This window comes from Patagioenas fasciata, chromosome 6 (genome assembly GCF_037038585.1).
Source record: "Patagioenas fasciata isolate bPatFas1 chromosome 6, bPatFas1.hap1, whole genome shotgun sequence".
NCBI classification, from domain to species: Eukaryota; Metazoa; Chordata; class Aves; order Columbiformes; family Columbidae; genus Patagioenas; species Patagioenas fasciata.
The window spans coordinates 15438092-15463100 of record NC_092525.1 but is presented as its reverse complement, the minus strand read 5'-3'; the positions used below and the strand labels follow the sequence as shown (position 1 = coordinate 15463100).

At 53.2% G+C, this 25009-nt stretch overlaps 1 protein-coding gene across 1 annotated transcript; it reads left to right on the top strand.

The window, feature by feature from the left end:
* The first annotated feature begins 495 nt into the window (after positions 1-495).
* On the top strand, positions 496-20154 carry UCK2 (uridine-cytidine kinase 2). The gene is made up of 7 exons (XM_065842420.2): positions 496-794; positions 10372-10531; positions 11406-11502; positions 12355-12497; positions 16835-16932; positions 18919-18967; positions 19738-20154. Exons 1-7 carry the CDS (start codon positions 696-698, stop codon positions 19875-19877), a joined length of 786 nt encoding a protein of 261 aa, XP_065698492.2. The 5' UTR covers positions 496-695; the 3' UTR covers positions 19878-20154.
* The last annotated feature ends 4855 nt before the right edge of the window (positions 20155-25009 follow it).

The window sequence follows — 25009 nt, the reverse complement described above, 5'->3', positions numbered from 1 at the left end:
GTGGCAGCACGTTCCCCGTCTTGCATTTTCACAGGTGATTACTCCTACCTGGGTACAGTACTTGGCACCTGGCTGCATGGACTCGCTCCCTGCATTTCACTGAGCCTTTTTCCATTTCGTCAAGAGCATTTTGACTTGGAATCCTGGGCCTCCAGAGCGCACGCGGCTCCTCACAGACGGATCATGTATGCCAAAGACATAAACATAATTTTTATTCTTGCCTTTGTGTCGTTAATAAACCTTCCTATGTGCTTGCAGGACCAGGGTCTGGGTGGCAGAAGGCAAAGTGGGGGTCATCTGGGTGGGGGACAAATAATGGGGGTCCTGCTGGGGTGGTCCCAGCGCTTGCTGGAGGTGATGGCGGTTGGGCAGCGGGACTCAACGAGCAAAGGGGCAAAGCATCCCGGCGGGGAGAGACAGCGATGGCCACCGGCCGCATCGCCTTTGTGCGCGGGCGGGGGAGGGCGGCGGCGAGGCGGGGGCCCATGTGGCCGGCGTGCTGCGCCGTTCCGTTCCGTGCCCGCCCGCCGGCAGGCTGGGCCGGAGCATGTGCAGCTGCGGCAGGCACCTGGCAGGGAGCCGCAGCGCCGGGGATGTGAACCAGGCGGGGAGGAAAGGCCCTTGACTCATCAGATAAATCCAGCCCCGCACGGTAGAGCGAAGGCGGAGGAGGCGGCGGCAGCGAGCAGGGGAGGATGGCGGGGGACAGCGAGCAGAGGCTGGAGGAACAGGGGCAGCCCAGCGGCGGTGAGCCCTTCCTCATCGGGGTCAGCGGCGGCACGGCCAGCGGCAAGGTGAGCGGGGGCGCCCGGGGGGAGCGGAGCGGCGGCCACATGGCAGCGTGGCGGGGCCGAGCGGCCGCCGCGCCACGTGCGCTGCCCGGGAACCGGGGGATCCGGGGCCGGGCGAACCGGAACCGGGGTCGGGCGGGTTCTCTCCCTCGCTGCCCCGGCACCGCACGCTGCCGCCTGGGGAAGGACGAGCCGGCGGAGGGAGCGGAGCCGCCGAGGCCTCTCTGCGGGCGGCGGCTGCGGGAGCTCTCGGGACACGTGGAGGGGGGGGCGCAGGCTTTATCCCTTTCCCGCCTGGGACCCGGATCCCCTGCGCCGTTCCGCGGGGAGCAGGGCCGGGATGGAGCCGGCATCCCCCTGCAAAACCCTCCCGTGGCTTCAATAAGCGCATCCCCTCCGCCACCCCTGTCCCTTGCGGTGTCCCCAAGGGCTGCTCGCCCCGCGGCAGACCCGCAGTGTGCGTTGGGTGCGGCGCAATTATTTAATAACATTTATACTTATTTTAATTGTATCGGTCGTGCATGGCGGGGGGATGCCCTTTTCTGGCCAACTTTAGGGTAGCAGGGGTGGAAACTCTGCAGTGAATGCTGACTCACAGCAGCAGAACGACCTCCTGGCCGTGCCCGGGGGGATGGTCCTTGGCAGCCGCCGGTGGGAGCGGGGCGGGGGGCGGCGGGGCCGGGGGAGCCGCTCCGGCCGCGGTGAATAATGCGGGTTTTCTCCGGGGGCCTCCTGCACCCGAACTGCAGCGAAATGCAACTCCACCAACCTTACGGCTTTTCTTTTTTTGCACCTTTTTTTTTTTCCTTAAGTCATTTAATGCAGTGACTTTTCTTTTTTGGTTTAACCAGCGGTAGGTTGCTTTCTCTCCTAATAGGTAAAGATAATTTTTTTTTTTTTCTTATTTGAGATAAGTAAAACCAGATCCACACCTAATCATCCCTCCTATGCAGAGCAACACAGACATTCTACCTACATTTTTGAGAGGCGTTTCAGAGAGCATTAATAGATTTGGAAGTAGCAATACGGCTGAAATATTTCTTGCAAAGGAAACCAAATGTGGGCAGAAGACAGAGCCTTATATCTCTGGGTTGATTCGTGTTTGGAGCAGGGCCCTTTTTCTCTTGAAGGATGGCATAACCCAACTGCTGTCCCTTGGCCCATGTTAACAATGTGTCTCTGTACCCTATTGATTCTTGGACCACTGTTGCTGCTGCTAGGGGGAAAAATCCAGATATAACAGGAGGGGTGGTGAGAGAGGATGCAATCTCCTCCACTGGGAACCAAAGCTGGATTGTTCCTGCACTTCAGCTCCCGGTGACTCAAAGGCGCTGGGCTTGTCTGCTCTGTGTTGCGTGGGTCTACCTCTCTGTAGCTGTCCCAATAACAGTGTGTCTGGCGCTGCTGAACTGTTATGTGTCTGAACATTGTGTTTCTGGCCCGCAAGGTAAAAGGAGTGATTACAGTACAATACACCACAGTTGTTCTTAACTTCAAAGTGAAAATGCTTAGTAGCAGCAGACAGCCTTAGAAAAAAAGTAGGGAAATGGTCCTTTCTAGCAAGGGAGATGTAGTAACTGGCTTTTCCTGTCTCTCAGCTTTGATTTGCCCCCCTCCAGTGATTGTTGGCTGCTAGAAACCTCTGTGCAGTGCTGCCCATGGAAGGGAATCCAGCAGACCAGTACAAAGTTTTTTGGGAAAAGGCTGCAAGAAATTTGCTGGCAAAAAAAAAAGAAAAAATAAAGCTTGCTCAAGCAGAAGAAACAGGAAAAAAGGACCTGGGGCTTGTGCATGCGGGCTCTCAAACGTGCATTTGATGCAGCTGCGAGGCTGGGGTGCGCTGGGGCTGTCCCCATCTGGCTAGGGACAGTGGCCTGTGCTTGGTGATGCCGAGTGCTGCAGCACACTCTGGGAAAGCAGCAGTGGGGCTGGTGCGGTTTGCTCAGCCAAGGGCTTGCCCACAGCTAAAATCCAGCTAAAATCCATGCTGGTGTGCTGGCTCTGGGCGAAAACAAAACGCTCCTGAAGGGAAAGCAAAGCAAACACCTTTCCCACTGGGAAAGCGGCAAATCCATCCCACTCGCCTTCGCACCAGTTGAGGGTTGTTGTCATAACACATCCCTTTGGCAGCACAGCAGCCCAAAGATAACGGAGAGCGCTTGCCTTCCAAGAGCCCCCCCAGCTCCTCCCACGGCTGCTTTTGTTGAGTCTAAGATGGGGGAAAAAGGCTCTGTGGTCCCTGCCCGTCCCTCTCGATGTACCAGCACAATCAGGCTGTGGAAGGAAGGGATCCTGTTTGGAGCTTGCCGCAGCTTGTCGCGTGGTGCCCTGGGGAAGCTGGCATCTGAAGCGGCCAGCGTTCCCTGAAGAGCCAGGGGGAGGGTTTGGCTGGTATTTCTTACAGGCAGATTCGTGAGAACTCAAATTCAAAGGCTGACTGCTGTTCCCTAGTGAGCAAACGAGGCTTGTGCAACTTTGGTACTCAAATAGGACAGAGAAGCCTGAGTGCTCTCCCATCTTTGGCTCTTGAAAGAAATCTGGACTGCGGTGGGTGCAAAGCCAGGGAGCTGCAGAGGTCTTGGGCCTGCTGCAATGCCGCAGCTTCTACAGGGACAGTGCCAGTCGCATGGTGGCTGCTTTGTGTCAGCTCAGCTGGGACAGGCTCTTCACAAAAGCTTGCTGGGAGGCAGCGTTTCTGCCACTGTCCTCCAAAATCCAAGCACTGTGTGGCCCAGGCAGAGCTTGCTGCTGTCTCCTGATGTGAAGGAGATGACATGGCATTAAGATCCCCTCCTGTGCCAAAGCTGGAGAGAACTGCAACCGCTTCATTTCCTCGGAGGGATTCCCAAGGCTGGTTGTAGCATTTTCTTTCAACCTATATGCTTTCAAGTGTTCTGCTAAAGCTCTTTGTTTCCTTCTTATACCCATGGTCTTTGTGCTAACAGCTTCTTCCCTCCCTCTTGCAAGAGATTCTTCACTACCAAGGACTGCAGCATGCAAGGCAGGCGGCCAGGCTGGAGGAAAGTTCAACAAACTGGCTACGGGGATGAGCTGGGAAGTGCTGGGACACCTCCTTATTCAGCTTAGCTCCTGGAACCCTGCAGCTCTGCCGGCAGGGCTGCTGCGGCTCGCTCCTGGCAGCAGTGGAAGCATCTGGTGCTGGGGTGGTTGCAGGGCTGGGGAGAGCTTTTCAAACTCGGGCTGAAGGATTAATTGCTTGTCCCCACGTGCTGCAAAGTGAGGTTCTGTTTGCTACCTTCCAACAGGAGGTTGTAGGAAAAGATAGATTTACAAAGGGCTGAATGCTTCTGTTGGATGCCTGGTCCTCAGACTGGTGCGGGCTGCATATGGGTGTCACTGTGGCTCGGTGGCTATGCCGTTTAGATCTTGAGTTAGCACATAGAGCTGCAAATGTCTCTTTGAACATGCAGCCTGAGAATTTCCAGACCGCAGAGCACAAAGATTGCAGCGTGTGTTCACCCAGGTGTATTTTGCACTGTTAATCCATTAGGCACTTCTGCTTTAAACACCAAAAACAGTCTGAGGCTGAGCTGGCTGCCTAGTAGAGAAGGCTGGTGCCACCCAGCCAGGGTGGGACAGCCAGCACGTTGGACCCCAGGGAAGCAGTGTCCTACAGTGCATTTCACCATGGGGTGGTTCCCTCTCCACGTGAGGCTTCTTGGATGACAGAGCTCAGTCCCCTACACTAGCACAAGGGCTATAGACCCAAACAACATCCTGGGGGACATTGCCACCATGTCACCACCTGGACGCCAGGCAAAGAAGCTCAGGGTGAGCCATGGGAGGGGGACTATCAGGGATTGCAGCAGTGCTGTGTTGGTTCAGCGCCGTTTCCTGGTGACGTTCATTCCATGGCTGGCAGGAGCTCTGAATCACAAGGTCTGACTCGTTAAATGCTGGTGTCAATGCGTGCTGGAGACTCATCAAACTTTCTAGTAGAACATTATTCTGTGCCAGCCCCTGATCAGACTGATACACATGACGTTTTGACAGGTCAGCCCTTTCCTGTTGCTGATTGAATATGTGCGTGTTCGTTATGGAGCCTGCTTACCATAGTCCTGCAGGCTCAGCCAGCTTCAGGCCATAGAGTTTACAGCAGGGGCTAGAGAAAAATATCCTGTGTCTAAAACCAGTGGATTGGGAGGGATTGTGTTAGCGGGGTTGTTTTCCTCCCCATGCATAATCTGTGCTCAGATCCTCTGTGCGTGCCTGTTTATGCTCCAGCCCAGGACTGCTGATCACAGGCACGGTGTCCCAGGGTGAGTGAACACAAACCTGGCTGTCCCAGCCCCGGATGGGTTAGCCTGTGGGTTGACGAAGGAAAGGCAGGAACGGTGAACCTGCCTGGGAAAGCTCTGAGTGGAGGATCAGGCTTTTGGTACAAGAATAGCAAGTTTCCAGTCCCAGTGCTGTCGTATGGATGAGCTCCATTAGGAATGGAAAGGGTTGCATGGGTCATGAAATAGCTCTCTGCTGTTGCAGGCAGATATTTAATAGATGCTCTGGGACCCTTCCCAATTTGGTGTCTGTTCTGTGGTCACCCCAGTTCACCAGCCACTTCCTAATACTCTATAATTAACCTTACAAGAGAAGACCAAAAGATGAGCTGGAGAGGATGACAGCATTGCCATGACTCTTGATTTCAAGGACCCAATGAGTAGAAGTCCCCTACGATGTATGCAAAGGGCACCATGCTACAGGGGATATCAGAGAAATGCAACAATCGCAGTGGTCCCTGTTGTGATCTTCAGGAAAATCCTGCTAGGTCCCCAAACTGGAGACTGTTTTATCCACAAATGTGCGATGAAGACACCCTGGCCAGGCTCCTGTGGATGCGAAGCCACTGACAGCCCCTGCCAAGCCTGTTTGCATCCAGATCCTACAGGAAGGAGGTCGTGTCAGTGGTGTCCACAGAGTTATAACCTCTAGCCCAGTATAGGTCCTACAAGTCAGGACAGAAGTTAATTTACTGCCCTCTCTGCCACAGCGAACCTGGGGCTGAAAGCATCAGCTGTGTCCTGCCTGGTACCTTCACGCGGTGGTAACTGCAGCACTGTCCCTCAGCTTCCTCTCCAATTCCCATCTGAAGTCATAATGTACTGGCTGATCAGAGCTACCCAAGAGGGATTGTGGGATAATCTGTATAATAATGTTGGGGAATTAGTCAACTCCTGAAGAATATCGGAGCAGCTGGTTATAGGCCACGAGTGAATACGAATTAAATATGTAATTAATATATTTCAAATAAATGTCAGGGGTAGGGGTCCGAAAATCTGTCAGAGTTTCTTCCCTTGTGCACCAACTCTTTCCTTTTGGGAAAATATGCTGGAGTTCTTCACCAGGTGCCCTCTGCATTTTCCTCTGACGGCAGAATAAAGCTGTACTTCTTCCTTAAACACTGGTTATTTGTGTGCCTGGTTCAGAGGAGGGATCCTGCAAGGGGAGCTACAGCCGCTTCTGTGCAGGATTAACATCTCGGAGCTCTCTCCTTGCTCTGCGGTGTGTGGATACCTCCCTCCCAACTGTCTGTGTGTGGCGTGGGTTGGTTTGCAATTAGGAAACAGCTTTCTTGGGGAGCAGCTCCAGCACAAAGCCTGGGGGAGCGCAGCTCGGTGGGTGGCAGCCAGTTTGCTCCAACCTGGGGCTGAGTTCCCCTTGCTGCAGTGTGTGGCAAGTCTGGACCGATGGTGGAGGATCCAGGGCTCCCTACCTACACAGTTGGGAAGTCCTGCATTGGTTTTGTGTGGATAATATGGCAAAGGTCTGCTTGGCAACTGTGGAGGCTCAGAGGCTGCTGCGTCTCGTCTATATTTAGTTTTAAACAAGTTCCGAAGGAGGGGAATTATTTTCCTTGAGAAAGCATCCTGTTGCTGGGAGTGCGCTGCAGCTGAATCGCCATCAGCGTTTGCTTAGGGTCATGGTGGGGTATGTACAGACAATATAGGTCTGGGGAAGGGGCTGAGCAGAGGCAAGGAGCCCTGTCATATGTATTATCTTCCTGCAGATGAGGTATGTCACACAGGGCAGACCTAGGGATGGGGCTCAAATCGCAGAATTTCTGTTTTGGGATTTATCTACAGCATCGCATCATCATCTTCAAGTCATCCTCCGTGTGCCTCTGCAGCCCTGGACTTCTCAGAGAAGAAACAACTGTCATCTTCTGCTCTAGAAGAAGCAGTTATGAATGGGCAAAGGAAGGAATCTGAGCCCAGGGTGTCCCTTCACATGGGTGCTGAATGCCTGTGTGAGCACCACATGTCCCCTGAGTTACTGTGCATCCAGGCTGGTTGCGCCCTGGCACAGTACTTCAAAGTCATAGTCTTGATCTTTCTGGGCATCTGCAGGCCTCCCCAGAGCCTAACCACTATAATTTCCAGTTATTAGTGTATTTTTCACACTTCTAATTAACATCGGTCACATGTATGTGTGCTGGTTTGGGAGAAGGGGGTTTAAGCGGGGTACATGAGTCATTCATTTGGAGGGACAACTCCTGAGGCTGGGAGTTTCTGTTCCTGCTGCTCAAGGAAATTTGTAACCTTTGTGTTTCTGGTTTATCTTCCTCTTTAACATAGGTTATTTAACCACCAAGGGGAAAAACTGCCTGTCCAGACGTAGGAGATATTCAGGCTGGCATCAGGGAATGCCCCCTATGAACCATTCTTGTTTCCATCACAAACGATTGTGAGGAAAGGAAGAAACTTTCTTCACTTAGACCTCACTGAGGTTTGCTGCCCCACTAAGGCAAGCTGAATGCAGCCCTTGGGATGGAGGGATATGCCATGTCCCCTGCTGTCCCTACGTCCCGCAGTGCTCATGCAGGTGTCACCTGTGAGCAGTGTGCTGGCCCATGCCTTCTGCGGGACCAAGGTGACACGTGTGCTTCTTCCCAGAGGTGACATCCTTGCCGCTCAGGCGGTGCAGTACACTGGACCTGCGCTCTGTCCTGAGAGGAGAATGTCCTTGTGATTATCTTTCTCCATCGCTTCTGATACCTCTCTAAAGCCCACCAGAGAAAAGGGCAGGTTCTGTAACATCTGCCTGAATGCTTTTGTGTGGGGCACTGGCCATGCCAGAGCATTGGGTGGTAAATTCATCCAGGATACCCTCTGATCCTTGTCCTGGTCCCCTGTGGGAGGATGTATGTGTGAGCCAGAATTTATTCCAGTCTCCAGCTGCTGAGGGCTACTTTCTCCTTCAGTTTTCTCACCATCGGATATCTTGAGCTGTGGGGTATGGAACAGGAGGGGGATTTTCAGAGCCGATGAGGGCTCTTTTCCCTACTTTTCCAGCATGACTAGACCAGACATTAGAGTGCATAAGGCAGAAAAAAGACTGGATGGAACTCTATGATGCCCTAAAATGATTTTATTACCTATCCACGTGCTGAGGTCCAAGGGGAGAGTGTGAGTGCAACTGTCTGTTGCTTTCGCTGATCCAAAGTCCCCTGGGTTGGGGAAGCAGTTTCTGGTGCAGATCTTTATGGGGCCTGCTGACCCACAGACTGGGGATCTGTGCTGGAAGGTAGTTTGTTCTGAATTGCAAAAGTCCTGGGAAGTTTGATGCCCTAGGCAGCTGTGGCCAAGGCTGAACCCTGCTGTGCTGCATCTCCTTGCTGCACGGGAAGGCAGCAGCGCACAGGAGAGAGAGCGAGAGAGGAAAAGTGAATGAGAGGTGCTGCGCACGCCCTGTTTTCGTGAAGCCTATGGGATGCAACAGGACAAGCAACAGGGCTGACACAGGCTGGAGAAGCATGTGGGGAGCGGGGAAACAGAGGAAATGGAGATTGGGCTCTGGCTTTGTGTCTGTGCGTGCCGAAGGGCGAGTGACTGGCACCGACTTGCAGTGCTTTGTCCTGGGTGGCAGCAGCTTTCTGCAGGGGAGGGATGCTGACGAAGCACAATTTGCCAGCCGCAATAGGCAGCAGAAGAAGGTGGGATGCTCAGAGAGACCCCATCCCTTACCCAAACTCCAAATTTGTACCCAAGGACGGCTGTCGGGCAGCCGGAGCCGGTTGGTTCTGCAGCAGTGCTGTGCGCGGAGGCTCTCGGCTGGGCTGGGGCTGACTCACAGCACCGCGGTCACAGCCAAGTCAGGTCAGCCTGGCCTGGAGGGGAATAGAAGGTCTCTGGGGACAGGAATGCCGTCAAATCTTCCAGCTTCTGAGGCAAACAGCCTTGCCCTCTGCCTGCTGGGGTGAGTGCCTCTGCCAGGCGTGCCTTCCCCTCCCTGTTCCCTCACACCACCGCTGTCTTTAGCTCTGCATCTGGAGGTTGCCAGGCAGGTAGGGAGCAGATGGTTGAGCCAGCAGGAAGGTGGGAGCATGGAAAGAGCCACAGGCAGGCTGGGACAAGCAAACCTCTCTCTGCAGAGCAGAACGCTCAGTTGAGGGAGTATTTGTGGTAACTGAGGCCAGGAGTGGCTCAGCTGGGGATCTGCAGCTGGCACAATTTGCAGGAGTTGAAGCAGCTCATTTTGGCGCCAGGAGCATCTGCTTCTCCCCGAACGGAGGATGCTGCGAGGCAGGAGCAGGACTGACGTGTAGGGTCCCGCAGACAGCAGAGCACTCCCCCGCCGGCCTGACCTTGGCTTCAACTGGCCGGGGCTGGCGTGCCAGCGGCTGGTTAGTGATGCACTTAACACCGCTGTGTTGTGCAGTGGCCAAAGACTTGTATGGCTAAGGAGAAGGGACTGAGGCAAGCTTTGGGATTTGTCCCCCAAGCTGAGCTCTGATTCATGTTGTGATGGCAGGGTCTGGTGTGACCCTTGGCCACGGTGCTTGCTGTGGTGCTGGCAGTGATTCGGTGAGGTGGTGGTCCCTGTGCCAGCAGCGCTCATGGGGACCTTGCACCGGCAGCCACAGCCACGTGGCTCCGCAGCTGCTGGCTTCGCAGTGCCCTTATCCTTGCTGTGACAAGAGGCTCCAGGATATGAGGGTGCTGCTCCTTCCAGCTGTGGTGGAGAACCCTGATAAACTCCCCACGCTCTCTTCATGGTGTATTTTCATCCTGGGCTGTGTTTAGGGTTAGAAAACAGCCTGGTTCTCCCTCTCTGAGGACTCTCTCAGTCCCTGCCCATGCTATGGTGTGGTTTTTGGGCTGGACCAGGGCTGGGGGAAGCAAGGCATTGAGGCTGCCTCCCAGGGAGGAGGCTCAGCCCTGGTGCCATGAACAGCTCAGCTCCCCCGAGGAGCTGCTGGGCAGGCTGGGGCTGGCCGAAGGGGCCTGGGGCTGCAGCTGAACCCAGGCAACAACAACTGGTTTCCTGCTGCAGTTTGTGCCCAGAACAGGAGCTGTGGGCAGGCGACAGGGATGGAGGAGAGTGAGGCAGGGAACAAGCTTGGTACTGCTTTCACACCAAAGGGCTCCATGGTGATGCCTCTGGAGCATTTTTCCTTCAGTGGCTTCGAGCGGTGCCTTTGAGGGGACCACGAACTCTCGGCCAGAGGTCCAGCAAGGAGTGTCCCGTGCACCTAGGAATGGCTGCTACCTGGAAACATCCTCCCTGTGTGTCTCAGATGTCACATACCGCTGACCTGTCTCCTCTGCTGTTCCTTTTGCAGTCCTCAGTGTGCTCCAAGATCGTCCAGCTGCTGGGGCAGAATGAGGTAGACTACCGCCAGAAGCAGGTGGTGATCGTGAGCCAAGACAGCTTCTACCGGGTCCTCACCTCGGAGCAGAAATCCAAAGCGCTCAAAGGCCAGTTCAATTTTGACCACCCAGGTGAATGCAGAATGGCACCGGGGCTCTGCCACGCAGTGGGGGGTGAGGGCTCAAGAGGGACCCCCAGTTCTACCAGCAAAGAGCTGTGGGTGGCTTAGTTAAGCTCTTGTGGAGCTGGGTGACTCCCTGGCAGGGGGCTGGGGGCCACCTGTGTCCCCTGCAGTACAACCTCTGTCTCTCTTGGGAAAGAAACTGTCTCTGGGGTGGTGTTTGTGATGAGAAAGGGCAGGTTGAACCCTCAAATTCCTTAAGACGCTTCTCTTCTCCCTGCAAAAACATCCCCCAGTTTGAAAACCTTTCTGGTGCAGCTGGGTCGGGACCAGAGAGCTCTGGCCTGGCACAGCCCCCAGGAGCCAGCAGCTCCATGTCCCCCCTTCAAGGAGGGAACTGTCTTGTGAAGCTGCTCTGCAAACCCCTCCACTGAGGGGGCTTCACCCTGTTGCTACAGCAGGGGCTTTTTGAACCATTTCTGGGCTTGCTGGGGAAATTCCAGAGCTGCTGTCCCTTCATCCCCATGAGGACAATGGCCAGAGGCAGTGAGCCCCAGGCAAACAGAGCCTTGTCTGTCCAGCAGCTTGAGACTGAAACGCTGCTCCAGTCTCTCCAAGGGCTGGAGCCCAGGAGGAGTTACTTTCCCGAGCCTAGGCTGTCAGCACCACTCTACAAGGGTGGTATAAATGTCTGCAGGCCAAATCTGGGGGTTCCGGGAACGCTGGGCCTTGCTACATCCGTGGGGACATACAAGGCTTTCCTCCCGAGTCTGTGCGTCTGTCCCCAGCGCAGGGTGCCAGCAGCTCTGGCTTGGCTAAGCTCAGCATCTGGTGGGTGGGAGAGGTCGCAAAGCTGCCTCGGGTAACGTTTCCTCTCTCCTCAGATGCCTTTGACAACGAGCTGATCGTGAAAACGCTCAAAGAGATCACGGAAGGGAAGACAGTCCAGATTCCCGTCTATGACTTTGTCTCCCACTCCAGGTCTAACAGCTGCCTCTGCCTTGCTGAGCCTCTGCTAATGCCCTGTGGCGCTGCACGCAGCCCTTACAGCCCAGACCCTCTGCCCCACCGCTCCTGCCCGCTCTGAGCCACCTAACGTGCCATCTGAAAGTGTCAGTGCTGACTGCTCCAAACCCCTTGGTTAGGGAATCCAGGGCAGATGCAGGCACAGCCTGGAAAGCTGTGCAGCCGTGCAGTTTCATCCAGCAATAGGCAGATGTCACTGGAGGGGGGTTATGACTCCCTCTTTCCTTCTCCCATCCACGCTGCTTCTTCCCATAAACTCTGTGTTTGCAGCTTTAACAAGTGTTCCAGTCCCAAACAGCCTGGCACTGCCAGGAAAGGAGGAGGATGACAGTTCTTGCTCCTGTAACTCTTCCCTTGCATGTGTTCAGCTGTTTCTGCATGCCTGTGTTGGTCGTGGATGCTGTGACCCTGCTCTGTTTCACTGTGGTGTCAGGGGAGTGCTGCAGCTTCCCAGGGGAGCAGAGCTGGCCCTTGCAGGTCCCACAGGTCAAGCCCCATGTGTGGTCTTTCTGGGATTTATGGTTTGACACATAACCCTTGCAAGCAGCAGCTGGCTGAGCTGGGGGGAGAAGGGCTTGTCTGCTTCCTGCTCTGCTGTTTGTCCTTCTGGGAAGCGTACGTATGCCTTGGATTCCCTCCACCACGGTGGGGTAGGTGTGCCCACTCCTCAGTCACCCCCCTGGTGCAGCAGTTATGTCCCAGGGCTGGAGCAGTGCCTAGGAGCACCGCTGTTTCCCAACCGCCCCAGCCTCTCTTGACTTGTTTCCCCCTTCACCAGCATATTTTGACTCTCCTTCCCTCTGCCAGGAAAGAGGAGACGGTGACCGTTTACCCCGCCGACGTGGTGCTCTTCGAAGGCATCCTGGCTTTCTACAGCCAGGAGGTGCGGGATCTCTTCCGCATGAAGCTCTTTGTGGATACGGATGCAGACACCCGGCTGTCCCGCAGAGGTGAGGCCTGAACATGCCTTGTGCAGCAGGGACAGAAATGTCACTTAACTGATCTGGGCAGCTGGTCGCAGAAGCAGGTGACGGTGACCAGAGCAGAATGGGAACTGGTGCAAAGCTGTGCTGCTGCTAGCAATGAGCCAGGGAGCTTTTCCTCCTGGTGCAGAGCATCACATAGGGCAGCTTATGGCAGTGGAAAGCACCCTGCTTTATGCTGCTTAGGATTCAGTGGGGGCTTTGCTGCCTTGTCTGCGATTCCTACTTTGATGGGTGCAGCAGTGTGACTGCTGAGCGTGCTGTGTCCTCGCGTGGCCCGGTGACACCAGCCCTGTGCCATCAGCTGAATGGCAGCAGGGAAGGGTGCAACGGGTAAGGCAAAACATTGTGACAGTTTCAGTCAGAAGACAGCGCCTGGTGGATCTGCTCAGCACCTGGGGTGTGGGTGTGCTCTGAGGGTGACATTTGGGTGTGAGGGCGTCTATTGGGGATGATGCAGACAGGGAGTCTGGTTGTACATCTTGGTCTGTGCAAGCACAGCCAGCACAGCGTGAAGCCTCTTTGTGGTATTTGGCACAAATTTGGCCCTGGAAACGAGAATATCCCTCTCTAGGACTCCTCCTGTCCAGCTGGCCTGGCTGTGGGTTGCCAGCTGCCATAGGAGGGGCTCTGCAGGGTCTGCATGGCTTGAGGTGCCTTTCATTTCCAAGCAGCCTTTAGGGGTGGTGTCACTTGATGTAGCACCTGAGTGTCCTGGATGACTAAGAAAGCAGACTCTTGGGGCAGAATTCAGTTGTATCTGAACTGTCCCTGCCCCTGCCTGTCTCCGACAGCCTCCACAGGGTGTCCAGGGATGCAGAAGATGACTTGGAGGAGAGGTCCTGCCCAGACCTCTGTGCCATGATGAGAGGAGCTTGTCTCAGTGTGTCAATACGCACAGGAGTGTTCCGCTCTGCAATGGAACTGGTCTTGCCCGCCCTCCACTGCTGGGATGTCATCAGTGCTGATTAAAAGCTCCTTTTCACGCGTCCTTCTTGACCCTGCCTGCTGCTCTTGCGTGACTCATCTAGGGAGGTGACAGCAGAGTCACTGCAGGGAGACGCATTAGCAGGTCACAGATGCGCATTTGCTAGATCCTGCAATGTGAGCCTTATCCCTTAAGCAGACTGTACTGTGCAGGAACTTGAGTTCACACCCAGACTGGGGTTACCACATGTTTTTGGCAGTGCCCCTTATCAGCTCTCTGAAGGCATGGCATTGCCTTATGCATTTGCAGTGCCAGATGACCGTGTGTGCATCCCAGTCATACTCTGGCGTGTGTGTTTCAGTAATTTGGATTTGGTACAGAACTGTGAGCTTGAGAACTGGTTGAGATCCCGTTGACTAAGAACTGAGGTCATCCAGCTGCTGACCACAATTCAGAGCTAAACCCTGTTGTGCTGCAGCTGTTGGACGGGGTCCTGAGCCACACAGGCCCAGGCCATTCTTGGGGTATTTCTCTACCCACCATCAATTGCTAAAGCCTTGCAAAGTGACAGCTAGACTGGTTGAGGTGCTGGTGTCTCCTAGTTAGGGCAACTCATCAGCCTCCTGATAGGGACCTGACTCCTTAAGTTGCACCAGGGGAGGTTTAGTTTGGATATTAGGAAAAAATGTCTTCCTGAAAAAGGTTGTTGGGCATTGAAACAGACTGCCCAGGGCAGTGGTGGAGTCACCATCCCTGGAGGGGTTGAACAGACATGCAGGGACCTGTTGTTAGGGACGTGGTTTAGTGCCAGTGTTGGGTTAATGGTTGGACTCGATCTTGAGTGTCTCTTCCAACCAAAACGATTCTATGATTTGGCAGAATCCTGGCCTGCCATCAGCAGTTGGTAAGGACCACTGCAGCAGCAAATCTGTTTACTCTATGGTCTCCCTAGCATTTCTGGGAAAGGAGAGCCTGTGTGTGAGGTGCTGAAGTGTATAGTTGTGTCCCTGGAATATAGCTGGAGGCAGCTTGTAGCCAAAATCAGGATCTTGCATTGTGACATGGCCCTGAGTGATCTTGCTCTCCCAGAAGTCCTGAAAAGTTGCAGCAATGGGCTTTTCAGCTGGGCAGCAGTGGGAGATGAGGTTCCTGGAAATGTAGCTGACAGCTCTGTTAATCAATAGTGCTGGGATTCAGTACGTGCAACTCACACTGTCCTCATTGCCACACCTCTCCCAAAAAAAACGCTGCTACCAGAGTACAAGGGACAAGGTCTGTCCAGTGCCTCCAACAGCCTGATCCGTGTGATTCTGGCTGAGGTTGCTCACTACCCTGTCATCATCCAGCTTCTGCAGAACAGTGACTAGGTCAGGTGCCATGTGCATGTTTCAGGCCTGATTTGAGTGATGTCTGCCTGCTGGGTCTGGATGGGTGCTGGTCTGTCCTTGGGACACTTGCCTGACCTGCAAGTAGAGGGTGATACCTCCAGATAGGGTGCGTGGTCTTAGCCTGGGTTGCTGGGACGTGGTACAAGGCATTAAGTGCTTGACTTGTTTATGGGTGTGGGGCGATTGCCCTGTGAGCGAGCAGGAGAGTTTTGCCCCATCAGGGCCAGTCCTTCAGCCTAGGCACTCACCCTGTGCGTCTTGCAGGCTTCCCACACGCCATCCCAGGCTGGGTATGCTGTAAATACACCCTTGCTGTGCTCCTTCCCCACTCCAGAGCAGCCAACAAACTGGGTGTGGGACCTGGGAAACAAAAGTCCCTCTGTGTCCCCTTTTTAAAATTTTCCTTGCCTGTTTTTTCAGTATTGTTTGGGCTGGGTCTTGCTCCCACTCTCTGGAGAAGGCACGGAGCTGGCTAGAGGAGGCTGGGCTGGCTGAGCCATTCCTGGAGCAGGCACGCATCCTGCTGCCAGCTCTTTTCTTCCCCCATCACCTCCCCTGCATGGAGCTGCGAAAGGGCACGTGGTGAAGCTGCTGGTCGAGGGCAAGAGTCACTGGAACGGTGCCAAACCATTGCTGGGAGAACTGTGCTGTCCCCTCCCGGCAAGCACATGGGCATCGTCTGGCGGTGCTGTGGATCAGCTCTGCTTGGCACACGGAGAAGGCTCGCTCTGAGCCCGCTGCCAGGCACTGGTGTGCTGTGGAGAAGCCAGCCAGCCCCCTGGGGAGAGCCGAGAGCTGTCTGCTTGGCCATGGGGCTGTTCTTGGCTCTTAGCCGTGTATCGAATTCCTGCTGGACTGGGGCATTTGTCCACACTGAAGTGGCTTCAGAGCGGAGATGGCAACGACCCAAATACCTCGTGCAAATAGGGTGTGAGGCTCGAATGGCAGAACAAGGAGGAAGCCGGCTTGTTCTCCTGGCTTCCTCCTGAGCTGGTTTCCTCCAAGAACCCCTGGTTGTGGGAGCCTGTGCCACCTGCCCGACCCACTCAGCTGGGGACAGCACAAGAATCACAGAACAGTTTGGGTTGGAAGGGTCATTCAAAGCTCCCCCAGTGCCACCCCTGCCATGAGCAGGGACATCTTCACCAGCTCAGGTTGCTCAGAGCCCCGTCCAGCCTGGCCTGGGATGTCCCCAGGGATGGTTCATCCACCACCTCCCTGGACAACCTGGGCCAGTGTTTCACCACCCTCAGTGTAAAAAATGTCTTCCTCGTGTCCAACCTGAATCTCCCCTCCTTTGTTTTAAAGCCATCACCCCTTGTCCTGTTGCAACAGGGCCTGCTAAAAAGTCTGTCCCCATCTTTGCTATTGGCCCTTTTAAAGTGCAGAAAGGCCACAATAAGGTGTCCCTGGAACCTTTTCCAGGCTGAAGCCTGGCAGAGCTGGGCAGGTGGGTGAGTTTTACTCTTGTCACCTCTGCAGACCTGAGTTAAACTGCACCTTAATGTGTGTATGGGTGAACCCCACTGCTTTATGCAGGGACAGGAGTTGGACTCTGATCCTTGTGGGTCCCTTCCAACTAAGGACATTCTATGATTCTATGCTTTTTCTATTGTTTGGGCACCTCTGCACTGAGATGACTGGGAGAATATGCCATCCTTGGGGCAAGGCAGAGTGACAGGAGAGACACAAGCGCTGACACTGGGAACAGTCAGGACTGGGGTGGCACTGGTTACAGCTTGCAGAGCTGAGGAGGGAGGGAGGCCAAGAAAAGCCCATGGTCAGGTCAGCCAGCCCTTAGCTACCGGGAAAGTGGATTAAAAGCATGTAGCTGGGCTGGGGTGTGCTCATACATGTGGGCAGCAACTTCCAGGAACAGAGACCTCAGGGAAAATACCCAGTGGCTGGCCAAAGGCTGTACTGAAGTGAAGGAGGATGGAATGATTAATGTCTCGGCTCCTGACTGTGCTTTGACATCTTCCCTGCAGTGCTACGAGACATCAGCGAGAGAGGCAGGGACCTCGAGCAAATCTTATCTCAGTACATCACCTTTGTCAAGCCTGCCTTCGAGGAGTTCTGTTTGCCAGTAAGTAAGGGGAGTGACACCCGCAGGAGTCTGCCAAAAATGTCCCATACCCTTCCCAGTTCCTCAAACAGGAGCCTTTTGTGCCCCAGAGCTCAGGTCAGCCTTGCCCTGCCTTGCTCCCTCCCTGCGGGCACTGCCAAAATGGGGATGCAGGGCAAGATGGAGAGTATTTATACAGCCACTGCCTTCCTGGTGAGATCACCCTCCCCAATGGGACGGCTGACACAGCAAGATAAACCCCTCCCTGCGCAGGGTCTGACAAACCAACACCGGGCAGCTCAGCAGATACCAGCCCGGGAAGGAAGATCCTTGGCTGCATCTAGCCAGGGAAGGGGAGATCCCTGTCCCCAGGTGATGTCCCCTGTGTCTGCCTCCTGTTTTGGGCTGTCCTGCCTGCCCTGTTCACCCTGTTGCTCCTGGCTTCTTGCTGGCTGCATGCTTGGTAAAGCAGAGGAGCTTCTTCCTTTGCTCTCTGCTGTGGAATGTGGCCTTTTGGGTCACACCTCCTGGCTGGTGAGGTCAAAATGTGGAGCACACAGGGTTGCAAGGTCTGCCTGGGGAAAGGAAAGGGATTTGGGGAGCCAAGGCATGGCTCCCTAGCAGACAGGGACTCTGCATGCGGGAGGCTGCTGCAGTCCTGCAGAACTTGCAGGTGAAATACCATGTTTGCAGGACAGCAAGCATCTCTCCTGGTCCTCATGGAGAGGAGCCTGCTCCTTGGTTCTCAAGGTTTTCAAGCAAACGTGGCAGTTATATGAGGAATTTCTTCTTATTCTGGAAGAACTGAGCCAGAAGAGTCCACCTTGGGAACTGCTGGCCAGCGGCACAGGCAGGAGTTGAACTTGTTTCCAGCCTCAGGCCCTGGCCATAGAAACATCTGTGCCTGCCGGTGTGGCCAGCTCTGCCCCTTCCCATAGAAGGGGCTGATATTTTTCTGTGCTGCAAGATATTTTTCTGGCTTGTGGGCAGCACACTTTTCCCTGTCTCACTCAGATGTGGCTGTGGGAACCACGGTCCAATTCCAGTGTAATCCCAGAAAGGTCCAGCTTGGTACCTCCCCTCCTTGCAAGTCCCCAGCAAGGTAAATCCACAGCTTTACAAAGCAGCGGATGCTGCATCAGTCTCTTCTGTTGAAGAGTCTGTATGAGGATGAAATATAAAACAAGAAAGGTGGAAAACAACTGCTTTGTCCCTACCCGCTGTCTTTGCAGTGGTCTGCTCCCACTTCCAAGCTGGTGGTGGGCTCAGCTGCAAAGCAATGGCATTTGGATGTTGAACAGGCTCAGCACCCACTGTTGCTGTTACTCAACTCCTAAACCAGCTCCGGGCCAGCTGGTTCAGCAGTGGTCCAGCATGTCCTGGTGATTTTTTATGTGGTTGGAAGCACCTGGAGGTGTCAGATGATGCCCTTTGCCCAGCGGGCTCCTTGTTTACCATGGTAGACCTTGGCTGTCAGGAAACTGATGAACTGTAAAAGCTGACACAAAATACAGGGGAGGAAACTGAGACTGGCACCCGCAGGTGAAAATAGGTCAGACTGATGTCCCAAATCCGAGGTTTTCTGCAAACAATGCTGGTAGAAAGTTCTCGCCCCATCCCAATCAGATCAGTGGCTGTGCCCCACATGTCCACATGGCCCTTGCTCTTGTACCGAGCCTGGCTGGGTTCAGGGAGGAGGTTGTTCCCAAAAGCATCAGTTGCTGGAGTCTTGCAATCATGAGGCTTTTAAATTTCAGATTTTGTTAAGGTGCCTCTTATTGGAATCTGTAAGAGCTTGTTAAAATGGAGTCAAGGTGCAAAGTGTGGCCCTTGAAACACAGAGCAGAAGACAAGAGCACCCAAAGTGTAGTATCACCAATGTCCTACCTCCCAGCGGGTGTGGGTTTGGCAAGGGGAGGGGAAGGACCTGCCCCAGGAAGCAGGGACAGTGCCCCAGCCTGGTTTCTCTCCACTTTCCCTGTAACGCAGTGCTTTCTCTCCTCCCAGACCAAGAAGTATGCCGACGTGATCATTCCCAGAGGAGCAGATAATGAAGGTGAGTGGAACCAAACCTTGTCATTATGTGCTGGCAGCCAGCTTTGTGCTGTTGCGGCAGAGTTAGGTAGGAGGTAGCAGGACCTGCCACAGAGGTGACTCAGGCCACTGCCACCCAAGAGAATGTTATTCCCACACAAGCTGAGATGAGCCTCTCCCCTTTCTTCCCGCCCAGAGCATTAGTGAGTGGGAGTTTGTGCTCCTCTGAACAAGCCTGGGAGCCCATCTATGTGAAGTGCCTCCAGGCAAACACCAGCTTCGACCCACGCAAAGGGAAATGTGCTTCTCCAAGGCCAGATGTGCAGCTGGGACAAACACCTGGCTGGAATCAGCTTGACCATACTGGCTTGAGTGCTGGGCTCAGAGGGATGAAGTGCCAGTGGGGCACCTCCTGCAGCTCCCCATCATGTGAGAGGAGGGGATAGGAGCAGGGGAGACACGTGGGGGGTCACCACCTCTCGCTTCCCTGTAGTTTCTTTACCTAGGGGAGGTTTAGATTAGATATTAGGAAAAACTTGTTCACAGAAAGGGCTGCCGAGCATTGGAACAGGCTGCCCAGGGCAGTGGTGGAGTCACCATCCCTCGAGAGGTTTAAAATATGCATAGATGAGGTTCTTAGGGACATAGTTTAGTGCCTGAGCTGGGTTAATGGTTGGACTTGATGATCTTGAGCATCTCTTCCAACCAAAATGATTCTACGATTCTATTCTACTCGCAATGATCCTAATGCAATCTCTCCCCCCTTGTCTTTCCCTCCCTTTTCGCTCACAGTGGCCATAAACCTGATAGTGCAGCACATCCAGGACATTCTTAACGGAGGACTCAGCAAACGCCAGAGCAATGGCTACCTGAATGGCTACACTCCTCCCCGCCAGCGGCAGCCCTCAGAGTCCAGCAGCCGGCCTCACTGACCCCGGGCGGCAGGCGTGAGGCTGGGGACGGAGGGCACTCGGGCCCTGCCACTGCCCCTCTGTACATACTGTCCGTTCATTCCCCCCTTATCTATTTAAGAAACCAGACGGAGACGAATGCCTTTAATTTTTGTATGTTGGAAATGCCGAAATGAGAAGCAGCCGGCTGCTCGGGAGCCTGGACCGCCCACAGCTCCTGGCCTTGCTCAATAACTCCTCCAGCACGGAACCGGCTATAAATCTCTATAAATATAGAATTGCTCTATTTTTGTGTAAATGCAGAATAATGTAAAATTACTTGACATAAGGTATCTGCCAGGCTCGGTGTTGCTGGGAGGGGGCTGGGAAGAGGGCCTGGGGAGATGGTGTTGTCAGGATCCTCACCTCAAAGGCGGTAAGGAAAGAATAACATTTAACATCTGCTTTAGTATTATATCCCAGTGGTCTCCATCCTAGGGTAGGTTTTCGAGCTGTGGTGGATGTGGTAGCTTGACTGGCATGGATTTTGCGACTGGGCTGATGTTGCCTCTTCCTGGCATTGCTGTTCATGTCCGAGCAGCCTGGTTTTGGCCGGCAGGCACTGCGCAGTGTCCCTGGGAGTTGGGAGAGTGATGTGTAACACCTCCCCCAGCTGCTTCTGCACCTCCAGGTCCCAGTCCCTCAACAGCATTGCTTTCTGTGTCTGACACTCCCCCACAGGTATGGGTCTGCAGTCGCACGCTCCAGCAAGGCCCTGGGAGGTGATCATATAAACGTGGCACTGTCTTTAGCAGTCTCACTGCCTGGCTTGGGTGGAGACAGCACGTGGGTACCTTCAGCCCCTGTGGAGCTTGGTGGTCACACGTGTGGTGGGACTCCTAGCCAAGCCTTGGGCTCAACCCCAAGGTCACAGGTTGGTTTGCAGAAGGTCAGAGGTGCGTCTGTCATTCTCACTTGTAAAAATTTTGCTCTTGGATGGGGGAATGGTTAAGGGAGAACCAGCCTCTTCTGAAAGAAAGGGGCAAGGGATGATGAAATGCAGTTGCTGAGCAACCTGAGGAGGAAGACAGTGGTGTGTAGTGGTTCCTGGGTTCTCTAACATCCCCATATGGGACATCTGCAGGTCCTACCTGGATGCCCAGGAGTCCTCTGCTGCCCTTTTTCAGAGCATGTTCTTGCCTGGCCTGTGTCCCTTTCGTTGTGTCCTGGTGGAAGACATGTTATCCCTGCAGTTTATTGGCCCCAAGGCTGCTCAAGGGGTGCCCTCCCTTACTGAAGGTGAGAATTGGTCTCTCCTAACCTGGTAGTGCTGCAACAGCCATGTCCCAGGAGAGTCTGGTGTGGTTGTCCTGCAGGTCTGGGGATGCCTGGAGAACAACGTGGGGTGGTTGGGCTGGGGCAGGGGCTTGGTGGGAACCATGGAAGATCCTTAGGCCCACACTGCTGGGACTGACTGCGCCACTGAAAAAACCCTGTTTCACAGGCATCCCGTAAAGCCTGGAGCAGGGACCCTTAGCCTTCCTCTCTTCAGTTTTCACTTGTTGCAGAGTATTGGTTTTGCTCTGCATGGTTAAAAGCTTAAGACCTTAGATACTCAGTGCTCCATCACTTGCCAGCCCCACGTGAACTTTGATTTTTAACAGAGAGCACAAGAAAGGAAACACCTCCCCCAGTGACCATTGGTGGGGCAAACTCATTCCCTCCTGATCTGTGAGGGGGACACATGGCAGCCCTGTATCCCCCTCCCTGTCTGCAGATGCTCCCCAAGGTATGTCAGCTTTGCCATAACTGAGGGAGAGCACTGGTTAATTCTAGGTACAGCTGTAGGGAGCGAAGCCCTGCAGAACTGGTGAGGCTTCTTAGGGCTTAAGCAGCTAAGAGCTCTAAAGATTAAGTACTGGCCTCCTCTCCCCTATAAATAAAGACAGAGCAAATGGATGCTGGTGGTTCTTGTCCCCTGCTTGGTGCTGCATGTTGCTGGATGCCTTCTCAGTGTAGAAGCAGACTTGGCCAATGTTGTCTTAGTTCTTCAAGTCCCTGAGCTAGGCTGTGAGATGTGTCCCCGTCCCTTCTCATGGGGACTTACAGCACACCAGCCCATTAAGTTTCACCTTAGGCACAACTTGAACTTTTTAATGTGGCAGCAAAAGAGCACCCAGCACCGGGAGGAGGTGGAGATGGTGATTCTGAGGGGGAGCACTATGGGTCAGAGATGCTTTTAGAGCATTATAGACCCCAGCAATGACGAATGTTTTCCACTAGATGGCTGCAGCCTTCCCTCAAGCTCTGCAGCAGCTCCGGCGATGTGACAGTAAAACTCACTAAGTATTAAGCTGCACTGGTAGTGCCTGATTAAATGCTAAAGAACCGGAGGGCAAAGTGTTGAAGAGCCAAGGCTGTCAGTCATAGAACGAGAACTGTTTTGCTGGCTGTAAACAACTCAAAACGGCCAAAGTGCAACACCTTTATTCGCTACAATATTTGTCACCTATTTTGTTCTTTGACAGAGCAGCCCTTCAGCTAAAGCAAGTATGAAGCTGCATAAAGGGCATTAAGTATTTTGACTACTTCAGTAATGCACCTGATGGTTGTTCTGCAGTGGACACCAATCATGCAAGAAGAAGGTGTGATTCACCAGGTTCCATTTATGCAGCAAGAATTACTTGCATATTTAACTCACTCACTTAAGACATTAAGTTTTGAAAAACAGTCAATAAATCACCCCTAGCAGAACACTAGAGCAAATTTGCTGTTATTTCAGCCTAAAGATTGTAATACTGGGGATTCAGTTAGAAAAACAAAAAGGTGGTTTGCACATGTGACAAAACATCATTTTTCCAAATCTCAGGGGAAAATTCTGCTTCTGTCATCCGTGAGATTATGAGTCAGTGTCACAGAATCATAGAATCATTTTGGTTGGAAGAGACCCTCAGGACCATTGAGTCCAACCATAACTTAACTCTAGCACTAAACCATGTCCCTAAGAACCTCATCTAAACACCTTTTAAACCCCTTTGGGGATGGTGATTCCACCACATCCCTGGCAGCCTGTTCCAACACCTCACAACCCTCTCCTGGAAGGAACTGTTCCCAATTGTTCCAAATCTAAACCTCCCCTGGTACAACTTGAGGCCATTTCCTCTTGCCCTCTCACTTGCTGTTTGGGAGAAGAGACCAACACTCTCCATGCTACAACCTCCTTTCAGGTAGTTGTAGGCAGCGATAAGGTCTCTCCTCAGCCTTCTGTTCTCCAGGCTGAACAGCCCCAGTTCGCTCAGCTGCTCCTCTGTGTATGTTACAGAGCAGCAGCAGCGATGCATTCAGTGGAGAAAGGTCTGCCTGGCATAACCGTCATCTTTCACTTTTCAAAGATGGACAAAATACCAGAGCACATCTTCAGAGCATCATCACATCAAAGAGACTTCAGCCTGTCATTTTAGGAAAAATCATGGCATTTCTCACATGTGAATGTCGGCTATGGTAGCTGCTAGATACCAGCTCCTTCACTAGTTATTAAGGGATTATAAACTTTCATTTGTAAAATAGCTCTATTGATCACAGCAGATAATTACTTGCTAATAATGGCATTCCTGATGAATTGTTCCTACCATGATTTTTTCTGCAGTGGCTTTGTCACTTCTCTGTTGGTGAGGTTTGCAGATTACTGCTTCATGTTTGAAAGCAGAACAGGTTTGCTGTGGGTTTGTTTTGTTTTGTTTGGGGGTTTTTTATTGTTTGTATTTGGGCTTTTTTTGAAAGGGTGGTAGAGGCAGAAACAAACCACAATCATAGATGTTAAATCAGAATTCAACTCCAACCATTTAGGTGATCATTCAGGAGACAGAGAGAGAAAAGAAATGAAAATGAATTGTCCACTGTCCTTCCATGTTGAAAACGGTCTTCTCTGTGTCCAAAGAAAAGCCTTTAACAGGAAGAACTATCGTTTCATCAGAGCTGGAAGTGGTGAATGGACACCATCATGGACTGGGAGCAGTTACAAGCAAAGACAAAGAGATTTATTGGGGAAGTTCCTGTGACAGGAGGCGGGAGAGACGGACTCTCCTCGACACAACAGTTCGGCTCTCCTGTGCAGAAGGGGGACAGAGTACGGGCCCAAACATCACTCCCTGGAGGTCAATCTGCTGCCTGAGGAGCAGCTACATTCCTGGTGCCATTGGTTTCTGTAGGCACAGACACAGTAGCTCTGCCCCAGCTTCAAATGTCTCTTTCTGGGCAGTGAATCTCCCACGACCACCCCCTGTGATGATACTAAAAAGCCAGATACTGACACCAGCTGCAATTCCGCTTTGTCTCATGCGTGGCATTCTGTCAGGGCTGTAACAAGCACTGGACCATTCCATACGTTTCAAGATGAATATATTGAAAGGCTCCTCAGAGCATTCTGTTTGAAAGATCATTTTCTGTCACTCTGTATCACCCTTCCTTTTGTTATTCCACAGCCAGAGTGGTGGCTGAGGCTTGGCTGTGGTGTGAGGAAGACACAAGGCTCAGTGTCCTTTTGGTCCGGATATGCGAGGGGTTCACCACATCTCATTTCACTCAGTATCTGAAGCTCGGTTCACCACTGCATTGAACCACGCGTCTCTGAGTGAGGAGGGAAGCAGAATGCTTTGGCCTTGCGCTCTTTCTTGCAGATGTTCGTTTTCCTGATGTCTGTGGGTAAATGGGGGGGTTTGACCTTGTGAAACTGAGGCAGAGAGAGATTTGCAAGAGTGCTGACACTCAGGTGTTCCCAATAAATCAGCATGTTCAGGTCCCTCTGTGACCCTGGTGGGGGCTGGATGGAACTTATGGATTAGGAGTCTGGCAGGCACTGACATTCCTCCTTTTTACTGCTGCATCTCTCATTTCCCCTGGGCTGGGAAGAATTTCAGATAAGCACCGCATGACATTCTAAAGTCTTAAGTTTTTTTTTGTTCCCTGTAATTACTCCACTGAATAACCAGTCTCCCAGATTGAGTATGCTTTTTGGAAATTGTATTTAAACCAATATAGACTAATCTGTTCACCAGTTCCAGGTTCAATAGCACTTTCTGACAGCCACAGGCCAGGTGCGGGATGAGAGGAAAGGGAGGCAGAGACAGAAATAAACAAAAAACAGAACACAAAACCCAACAACAACAACAACCCAA